General features: G+C 34.9%; 2 protein-coding genes across 2 annotated transcripts; both read left to right on the top strand.

Moving 5' to 3' along the window:
- Nucleotides 1–1,950: 1,950 nt before the first annotated feature.
- Nucleotides 1,951–3,384, top strand: LOC107464929 (F-box/kelch-repeat protein At3g23880). The gene has a single exon (XM_016083900.3). The coding sequence runs from the start codon at nucleotides 2,063–2,065 to the stop codon at nucleotides 3,185–3,187; it is 1,125 nt and encodes a 374-aa protein (XP_015939386.1). The 5' UTR covers nucleotides 1,951–2,062; the 3' UTR covers nucleotides 3,188–3,384.
- A 1,016-nt stretch (nucleotides 3,385–4,400) lies between these two features.
- On the top strand, nucleotides 4,401–6,017 carry LOC107464937 (BI1-like protein). Its single transcript, XM_016083907.3, has 4 exons — nucleotides 4,401–4,788; nucleotides 5,039–5,152; nucleotides 5,326–5,483; nucleotides 5,621–6,017. The coding sequence occupies exons 1-4, from the start codon at nucleotides 4,512–4,514 to the stop codon at nucleotides 5,825–5,827; spliced, it is 756 nt and encodes a 251-aa protein (XP_015939393.1). The 5' UTR covers nucleotides 4,401–4,511; the 3' UTR covers nucleotides 5,828–6,017.
- The last annotated feature ends 5,104 nt before the right edge of the window (nucleotides 6,018–11,121 follow it).

The raw sequence follows: 11,121 nt of genomic DNA, 5'->3' as shown, positions 1-11,121 counted from the left end.
AAGGGAAGAAGAAGAAGGGAAGAAGAAACTGCGTGTGAAAAGGATAATAACGAGGAGGAGGAGAAGGAAAAAGAGAAAAGCGCGTGATTTAAAAAGTTGTTACAACAATTTAGATAGACTTAAATAAAGATTTTGCTTGGATGTAGAGTTTTATTCTTAACAAAAAAAAATCATATTTCAGAAAGTAAAAATCAAAAGGACTATGTTCTTTATTAATGTTTGGTCTTGGTGTTTCAACTCGTGCACTTTAGAATCCAATTACACTATTGATGTTGGACCTAAGTCCACACACTTTTCTAGTTGTCGAAAATGAAAAAGACTACTTTGCCCTGCTGCTTAATAGTTGGCTATTCAATTTAGTCGGTTATAATAACTATCCACATATCTAGTAAAATAAACATTCAGTAAATTTTATTGTATCTACTTAAATCCAATTCAAATTAAATAAACATCTACTTTAGAATAAAAATAACTATCTACATACTTAGTAAAATAAATATTCAGTAAATTTTATTGTATATACTTAAATCCATTCCAAATTAAATAAATATCAACTTTAGAATAAAAATAACCATTTGTATACCTAGTAAAATAAGTAACAATTCAAAGCGGCAGTCCTGGAATCGTGAACAATTTTATACACTCTGTCTTATGTTGCAATATATGGGAGAAACCAATCAATCGATCTCATCAGAAAGAAAAAATCAAAATAAAAAAGTGAAAGCTTGATGTCGTCGTTGATCAATAGTGTCGAATTAGCAGTAGGAAAGTGCGAAAAAATCGGCAAAAAAAAGGCAGTGTTCACTAAAGTGGTTGGGCAGGTGAGTAGAAAGTGCGTTGGGCTAAACGCTGGAAGGAGAGACACAAGTGGAAGCTTGTTGCAGTCGTTGATTAATGGTGTCGAATCAGTAGCAGAAAAGTGCAGAAAACTCGGCGAAGAGAAAGTCAGTATTCACCAAAGTAGATGGGCGGGTGGATGAAAGACGTGTTGGGTTGAGTGTCGGAGGGGAAGACGCGTCGGGCTAACTGATGGAGGTGTGTCAGACTGAACGACGGATGAAAGGATTATCGGGATGAATGACAGCGTGAATGAAAGAGAAAAAAGAGAGTTGAGATAGAATAGAAGAAATTACGTTGTCTAATCCTAATAATTTAAATTAAAAAATTAATTATTTTAATAATTTAAAAATTTAATTTTAATAATTAGTTTAATTTTTTTGTAAATAGTTATTTAGGTTGTTTAATATTTACATTGTTGACATGTACCATATCTCATGTCATGTCCTCAAATAAAGGTTAAAAAAGTTAAAGGGATGTGATATTTATAGTTCCTGGATGAGAATCATACATTAGACAACCAGTTGTTTTAAGACAAATAAACAAGGTGCGGGAAAAGAAAAAACTGAATGCGGCCGAAAATTCTGAAAGCAAATTCTAGATTGGATTTTTTTCCTCCTCATTCTTGCTTTTGTCGTATGCTCATGGAACTTTTGAGGTTCTCACAGGATCCTCGCTTGATACATGTATTTCTCTCAGCTTATCCAGAGAAGAAAAATGAATAAAGAAAAGAACACTGTGGCATAACTGTGTTGGTGCTCAATGATGCATGCTTATCTGATCTGGTATACTAAATTAGTAGCAAATTACCAATGCTTGTCATCCTCTAGTGGATGAAGAGTCAAATAGTGAGTGATTTGAACAAATGGCATACTCGGTCACCGCCACTCAAAACATCGAATTCAGTTAGTGGATAAGTTTAACTTATCTCATCCATTATCACAGAAAAATAATCCTCCAAAAAAATCAAAATTGTTGCTGTTTTTTAGTTTGATATTATCATTATGTAGTGTGTATCCAATTACAGTTCATTAGGTCATGATGGGAATATCCCTTCCTCTGTATATTTAACCTAATCTTTATAATTCATTATTCATCTATAAATATGAATCTCTCAGTGATAGAAAAGTGTAGAAAAATGAACTCATGGCATTGATCAATGATCACCAGCTCATCCCAACAGTAGAGTCTTAATTACCAGCATTATCACATTAAGAATCAAACTATGTCTCATTCACCTAATCAAGTTTCACTGCCACCACTACCTTTCATCCCTGATGAACTCATTGAAGAGATTCTCTCGAGGCTCCCTGTGAGGTCTCTTCTACAATTCAGGTGCGTATGCAAGTCATGGATGTCACTCATTTCTGACCCTTACTTCGTAAAAAAGCACCTTCAATTGTCAGCACAGAGCACCAACCTCACGCGCCATAGGATCATACTCACTGACACAACCGCAGAGTTCCACCTCAAGTCTTGCCCTTTGACTTCTCTGTTCCATAACCCATCAACCATATGTGAGGACCTTAACTACCCAGTTAAGAACAAGTTCCGCCATGACGGAATCGTTGGTTCCTGCAATGGCTTGCTATGTTTTGCAGTTAAAGGAGACTCTGTTCTTCTCTGGAACCCTTCAACTAGAGTCTCCAAGAAGTCACCACCTTTGTGTAATAACTGGAGGCCAGGGTGTTTTACCAATTTTGGCCTTGGTTATGATCAAAAGAACGATGACTACAAGGTGGTGGCTGTGTTTTGTGACCCTAATGTGTTCTTCGCTGAAACTAATGTGAAGGTATATAGCATGGCCTCAAAATCTTGGAGAAAGATTCAAGACTTCCCTCATGGTGTTACCCCCTATCAAAACTCGGGAAAATTCGTGAGTGGCACTCTCAACTGGGACGCCAATTATGCTGTTGGTAATTCAAATTCTTCTTTGTGGATCATTGTTTCATTGGATCTACACAAGGAAACATACAACGAGATTCTGCCACCTCATTATGAGAAGGAAGAATGTTCCACACCTAGTTTGGGTACGTTAAAGGGATGTCTGTGCATGAATTATGACTACAAAAAAAGCTATTTTGTGTTGTGGCTGATGAAGGACTATGGAGTAAGAGAGTCTTGGGTAAAAATGGTGACTGTTCCTTATTTGCCTAATCCTGAATATTTTTCATATTCTGGGCCATACTGCATTTCTGATAATGGTGAAGTCTTGTTAATGTTTGAGTTTGATTTAATTTTGTATGACCCAAGAGACCAATCATTTAAGTATCCAAAAGTTCACAGTGGGAAGAGTTGGTTTGATGCAGAGGTATATGCTGAAACGCTGCTATCACCAATCAAGCATTGAGTGTGTGTCAAGTGTTTTAAATCGCTGCTCATATCCTATCAATCAATATTCATGTATAGATGGTCATAAATTATAGATTCAATAGTAGCTTTCATTTCCACTAAGAGTTGAAGCATATGCTTTCTTGTGGGATATTAAGAGTTAATAAACAATAAATATAAACATAAATTTAACATTAAGAATAGAAATATTCTTAATATATAATATACAATGTGCATCTCTGAAAAAAATAAAAAAAGAGAAATGTTAGGGGTCAGTAATTTTGATGTTTTGTAATTATTAATTGGCCATCAATAGCTTTTTTAATGGTGTGATATCATATTTAATGGTGAGAAATCACTCACTTTTGTTTTGATGATTAAGTACTGGCCAAAAAACATAAAAATTGTTGGCTCCTAAACTTTAAATTTATTTTGTAGAATTAGATAAGATTGAATTGAAAAATTTAGAGTACAAATAGAGTTTAAATTGAAAAGTTTAAATCTACAAAAACAAAGATGTATGTAAATTTAAATATATATTTTTTAGGTTATAAATATGAGTTTAATTTTGATGTACAGACAGTCATATAATTACAATTGTTATATTGGATAATAATTTATGTAATTGATATAAAAGATAATTATTTTTATTAATGTGACTTTACGTAATTAGATGTACATATAAAGTTATTTTGAATTGGGTTGGTCTAATGGTTAACTCACTAGTCTGTTTAAACAAGTGTGAGAGTTCGAATCCCGCCTTGTGCATGTAACAACTCATTGGCCAACAACAAACCTTTAAATGGAGTTAGAGTTCGAATCCCGTTAGTATTGCAGTAAATTAGTCATTGGCCAGAAATACCGTAAAAACAAAATAAAAGTTTCTTTGCAATAATAATACATCAAAATTAAATTCCATGAAATGTATGAATATGATGAACCGTGTATAAGATTGCATTGGCGGACTAGCATCAGTAGTAGCATTAGCTTCCAGTTTGTTCGCTTTGGTTTTTTTTTTTTTGGACGTGGTTAGCCCTTTTTTTCATAGACTTGTTGGGCTTAATGACGAAACAATAAAAACCAACAAAAACGATTTTTATACACTTGTTGTTGCATGTTGGGCTTAATGAAGAAACAATAAGAACCAACAAAAACGATAGCGACGTGAGCAGGCATAGTTACGAGTTATGACCGTCGATTATGTTGGTAATATAATCGAACGTGTTGGAGGCATCGAGAAGTATAGAAGTAAACGTCGGTCATCGCTAGCAACAAACTTTCCGTTGTGTTGATCCTTTCATTCGGTGAAAGAGTAGAAGAAGAAGAAGAAGAAGAAATCCGAAATGCGTGGTGAGCAAGAGATGCACGGTTACACGGCGGTGAGCACCGGCAAGCGGGAGGATTACGACGTCGAGTCAGGGGAGACTCTCTACCCAGGTCTCAGTGTCGGCGAGAACCAGCTCCGCTGGGGATTCATCCGCAAGGTCTACGGGATCCTCTCCGCGCAGATCGTGCTCACCACCATCGTATCCTCCATCACCGTCTTCTACACTCCCATCAACGCTCTCCTTAGGGGCAGTCCTGGCCTCCTCTTCTTCGTCATCTTCCTCCCCTTCATATGTACACTTCTCTCTCTATTTTCCACTTCAATTCTGATTTCAGGGTTTAGAATCTTCTATTCTGTTCATTATTAGAAGCTGCGGGAAAACAAATTAGAAAATAGATATGCTGATCTAAGCTGTTGTGATAAACATGAAAGGGATCTGTTATTGCAATTTGTAGGACCATGTTCTTTACCTATGTTTCTGTTCTCTTGCTTGGATTATTTTGCTGATCTGTTGTTGCAAATCAATTGGGAATTTTGTTGCAGTCTTGTTCCCTCTACTCAAGTACCAGCAGAAGCATCCCCACAACTACGTCTTGCTTGGGCTTTTCACCGCTTCAATAAGTCTAACTGTTGGAGTTACTTGTGCCAACACAGATGGTTCGTATCATTCTCCTCCATTCATGTAGAATAACATGTTTCTATGCCTTTTTTTTCCCTTGGTTTCATATTTGTGTTGAGTAGTGAGGGTTTGTTTGTTGACATGTGCTGCAGGTTACTTTTTTATGCCTGTTTATACTGATAAAATTATATCTTTGACTGAATGCTTGCAGGAAAAATTGTCCTTGAAGCTTTGATTTTGACCTCAGCAGTGGTTTCCTCTCTAACTGGCTATGCCTTCTGGGCATCCAAGAAGGGCAAGGATTTCAGTTACCTTGGTCCATTTTTGTTCACCTGCCTCTTCACTCTGTTCCTGGTCGGCATGATGCAGGTTCGAATTCTTAATTCATCATATGATAAAGCACTACTTTCTTATCTAGTTTCCAAATTTCAAGATAAGTGCACATTAATATATCTAGGACGTTTGCAAGATCTATCTTGTTTAAGACTTGCTATTTTTTCATGCAGATGTTCTTCCCCCTAGGCTCAACAGCAAATGCTATCTATGGTGGAGTTGGTGCCATTATTTTCTCTGGTTTTGTTGTCTATGACACTGAAAATCTGATCAAGCGATTTACCTATGATGAGTACATTGGAGCCTCGGTCACTCTTTATCTTGATATACTGAACCTGTTCCTGGCCATCTTGAGGGTGCTGAGACAAGGAAATAACTAATTTTTCATACTCCTGTAAATTTGATATTTGAGTAAAATCAATGAAAATAACTACTTTTACTTCTCAGTAATACAGTAAGAAGCTGGTATATGAAAATACCCTTGTCCTTTGACAGTAATGTGTTGACAAGGAAGATGGTTTGTTTACTATTGGATAATCAATGTGATATTATTATGTGTCTTTTATAGAATTGTGTTGCTGCTGCTACTTGCTTTCTGGTTGCTACATCTTTTGACTTTTGAGTGTATTATTTCCAATTAAGAGCTTTCTAATACGGAGTTGTATGCTGCATGATCTCGGATATCATTTGTTGTTCACTCAGGGAGGATGGAAGGCTTTATGGTTCGCCTGCTTATGCTGGTTTTGATGGGATTGGTATCAGAAGAGCATTGGTTGTTCTTGCTCGATTTCCAGTCATCTTTGTGATAAATCAATCCTCTTTTCGCTATTGTATTTGTCTTTTGTTTAAAATCAGTATTATTGGATTGGAATGTCCCAATAACAGGCACGTTGAGTCGATTTGAAATTGACTAATATCTTGGTTGATGGATTGATAAGGGGGAGGTTGTGATGGCTAGATATATCAGTTACCTATGGTGCTAGGAGTGGAGAAGAAACTGGAGTGGTCTTGACCTGATTAAGATGATGTTTGTTTGAATGTATTAGAAGAGAAGGTTGTTACTAATTTTTGCCGTGATTAAAATGTAGTGTTGAATGAATTTAACATTTTATTTTGTTTAAAAATTTAATTCAAAATTAAAGTATATTTAATTAGTTAGTAGTTCAAATAATTTACGGTTCGGAAATCATCTCCAAGTATAGGGTTCTTGTTGGTTCGAAGGAGAATTCAATATTCTTTTGTGATTTTCTTTCGATATCTTCTCTTTAAGAATTCATAAATCATTGCATTTTAATTTTCAGTTACCTTGGTCCATTTTTGTTCACCTGCCTCTTCACTCTGATCCTGGTCGGCATGATGCAGGTTCGAGTTCTTAATTTATCATAAGATAAAGCAGTACTTTCGTATCTAGTTTTCCAAATTTCAAGATAAGTGCACATTAATATATCTAGGATGTTTGCAAGATATTGAACCTGTTCCTGTCTATGTTGAGGGTGCTGCGACAAGGAAATAACTAAAATGTTGATATTTGAGCAACTCCAAATGAAAATAACTACTATGCTTCTCACTAATACAGTGTGAAGCTGGTATATGTAAATACCCTTGTCCTTTGACAGTGCTGTACTTACAAGGAAGATGGTTTGTTTATTATTGGATAATCAATGTGATATTGTATGTCTTTTATAGAGTTGTGTTGCTGCTGCTGCTTGCTTTCTGCTTGCTACATCTTTTGAGTGTATAATTTCTAATTAAGAGGTTTCTAATATGGAGTTGCATGGTGCATGATCTCGGATATCATTTGTTGTTCACTCTGGGAGGGAGGGAGGCTTTATGGTTCTCCTGCTTCTGCTGGTTTTGATGGGATTGGTATGAGAAGAGTATTGGTTGTTCTTGCTCGTTTTCCGATAATATTTGTGACAAACCAATCCTCTTTTTGATATTGTGATTGTCTTTTGTTTAAAATCAATATTTACTGGACTCGAATCTCCCAATAACAGGCACGTTCAGTACATTTGAAATTGATTAATATCTTGGTACTTGGTTGATGGACTGATAGTGGGGGAGGTTTGTGATGGCTAGATAAATGTTACCTATGGGGGCTATGGGTGGAGAAGAAACTGGAGTGGTCTTGACCTGATAAAGATGATGTTTGAATGTATTAGAATTTAGAAGAGAAGGTTGTTATTAATTTTTACTGTGATTAAAATGATGTGTTGAATGAACATTTTATTTTGTTAAATAACTTGTGAGAAAGCAGCTTGGGGGACCAAGTCTCCAAGTATATGGGGTTCTTGTTGATTTTGAATGGGAGGATGAATTCAATATTTTTTTTCTTGGTTTTCTTTGTAGATCTTCTCTTTGCCTCTTAAAAATTCACAAATAATTTTATTTTCAGTTTTATTCATTTAAAAAATTTCCAATATGAAAAACATACAATTAATTCAAATTACATCCGAAGACCCTTTTACCGTATAGAAACTAAGAGAGAAAGCGACCACACAGCACAAAACTCAAGATTTTTCCCCCAAAGATTAAAACACATGTCAGGTCAACTGACGGGTGGCACCACCCACATAACAAACAAATACTTGTTGTGATAAAGATGATAATATGGATGAGTACTTATGACTTGGACGGTTTAACTTTTTTATAGTAAAATGTTATGTTAAGAAGAAAACTTAAATTTAATAAAAGAGGATAAAAAAGACTTTGTACATATATAAATAAGAATTTATTTTAAAGTAATATATATACAATAATAAAATAATTTTCTCTTTTTACGTTATAAATGTATTGAATACTTCTTTCTTTTTTTTATATATACGTACATTATAATATATAATATTAATAAATATATATGAATTATCTCTATTATATTTAGATAGTAATTATGGTGAATATTAATACTAAAATTATCTAATTATACGTTTTTATTTTATATTTATTATATCTTTCTTATTTATTTATTTTACGACACGTTATCAGTATAAGACTGATAAAATTTTAGAAAGACTCAGGTAATAAAATTTTGTTATGTCAAAACTCTCATCTTGAATTTAATACTCTTGATATATTTGGAAACAGCTACTTATTATGGATACTAGATGCTGAAATCCATCTTGATTCAATGGATCTTCGAGATACCATTAAGGCTGAAAATAATACATCTTAGAAGGACAAAGGCAAAGGCATGATCTTCCTTTGTCGTTATCTTGACGAAGGATTGAAAAATGAATATTTCACATTAAAAGATTCTGCAGATCTGTGAAAAGACCTTGAAAAAAGTTATAATCATCAAAAAACAGTGATACTTTCTCAAACCCAATATGAATGGATGCACTTGCGTCTACAGGATTTTAAATCCATAAATGAATATAATTCAGCAATATTTCGAATCATCTCATGAACAAAATTATGTGGGAAAAAGATAACTGATAATGATATGTTAGAGAACTTTCTCGACCTTCTATGCCTCGAATGTGCTCCTGCAGCAGCAGTATCGAGAAAAATGATTTAAAAAATATTTTGAGTTAATTTCTTACCTTCTTGTTGTTGAACGCAACAATGAGTTGCTTTTAAAAAATCATGAAGCACGCTTAACTGGTGCAGCTCCATTCCTGAATCAAATGCGGCAAATCATTACCCTAAAAGAGGTAAATGGTAAGGTTTTAGTAACAAAAAAAATTATAGAAAAAAAATTATGTTCATAAGAAAAGATCTCACCAGAAGTGGAATAAAGAAAGAAACACTGCCGCATTTACCTCTTCCTTCTATTAAAAAAACTCATTATTAGTCAAAAGAATTGGAGGTTGATAAAGCAGAGATAGCTGCTAGGATAAAAGAATTGGAGAATGAAGTTTATGAAATATTTTCTTAAAAATTTGGCCGAGCTGTTAGTCAAATTAGACTACTTGAATTTAAATTACAACCCTTAGTTAAAAGATCACTCAACCAATTTAAATTAGCATTATTCTTATCTATAAATGACATAATATCTCTTAAGCTTTTATCAATTGCTTTAGTACTATAGGCGCTTCATTTCATATGATAAGCTTTGTTTACTTTAACAACTTGGCTAGTTTACTATTTTGTTTGAAATTACATACAGAATCTTCATGCACCGTTAATGGGCTAGCTGCTCAGCTTTTGGATATCTTTACTTGGCTAGTAAGAGAATTTTGCTGACAAAGTAGACTTGGTGTTGAGTCGTTCTTGTTTTTGTAACAAGAGCCGAACTTATAGCATGATTAGAGACAGATAAATACAAGTAGAGAGGTTTACCGAGTTCAGATTTTTGAAGTATTGGAGGTGTCGATAGTAGTGTCTTCAGTTCCTAAAAAGACCTTTCACAATCTTCATTGCATTGAAATTTGTTTCTATTGCGAAGTATTTAAAAAAAATTGTATGATCGGTTTGCTATAGTGGCTAGGAAACGTGACAGAGCTGCTAGTCTGCCTGTTAATTGTTGGACTTCTTTTGTTGTCTTTGGACTTGCATCTATAATATAGCATTGCATTTTTCTGGATTTGCCTGTATACCTCAGGAGGTCAAGATAAAATCGAGGAATTTTCCTCCTTGAACGCCAAATGCATAGTTTTTAAGGTTTAGTCTCATATTGTATCATCGTAGTTGTGCACATATCTCGGCTAGGTCAGAGTGATGTGAGGCTCCGTTGGGTGTCTTGGCGACCATGTTCCGTCCTATCTATTGTTGGAAAACCTTGTCCATCAATCGCTTATATGTGGCACCTGTATTCTTAAGGCCAAACAGCATTATTTTATAACAAAAGTTTCCAAACTCAGTTATAAAGGCCGTTTTATCCTGGTTAGCAGGATGCATTAGGATTTGGTTATATCCAGAGTATGTGTCCATGAAACTCAAATTGTTAAAACTAGATGCATTATCTACGAGCTTATCTATGCAAGGTAATGAATATGCATCCTTAGGGCATGCTTTGTTGAGATTATTGAAGTCGATGCACATGCGCCATTTACCTGACTTTTTCCTCATCATTACCACATTTGAGAGTCAAGTGGTGAATCTAATTTCTTTTATGAGTCCTACAGCAAGTAATTTTTTTATTTCTTCCATGGATGTTGTTTGCTTCTCTATTCCCATGTGCTTTTTTCTGCGCTATAGATCGGATGGTAGGATCGATTGCTAGCTTATGGCATACAATCCTGGGGTCAATGCCTAGAATGTTTGCTGGTGTCCAAGTGAAGAGGTCGGCATTGGCTTGTAGTAAGGAGATTAATTGTACCTGATCACCTGCAGGGAGAGCATTTCCGACATATGTATAACAGTTTGGGTCATTGGTTGGAGGTACCTTATGTAGGTCATCCATGGGCAATGGCCTATCACAGAGGTCAAGTTCGGGGATCTAGTTCCGAGAGCAATGAAGCTTCTTCTATATGATATACATCCTGAACATGTTCTATGTGAGTAGCTCTTTAGGTTTTGTTTGAGGCTCGCATTGTAGCATTGTCTGACTTCTTTGTGGTCAGCGTATACTATAGCAATTATACCGTCCTGCACAGAGAATTTAACACACAAATGAGCAGTAAATATTATTGCACCAAAACAGTTTAGTGATGGTTTGTTGAGAATTATGTTATAAGGATTGATGCAATTTAAAACCAAATATTGAACGTCTACTATTTTTTATTCAGGTTGA

The sequence above is a fragment of the Arachis duranensis genome, chromosome 1 (assembly GCF_000817695.3).
Source record: "Arachis duranensis cultivar V14167 chromosome 1, aradu.V14167.gnm2.J7QH, whole genome shotgun sequence".
NCBI lineage: Eukaryota > Viridiplantae > Streptophyta > Magnoliopsida > Fabales > Fabaceae > Arachis > Arachis duranensis.
The sequence above is the reverse complement of the archived record's forward strand: the minus strand, read 5'-3'. Positions and strand labels throughout refer to the sequence as shown.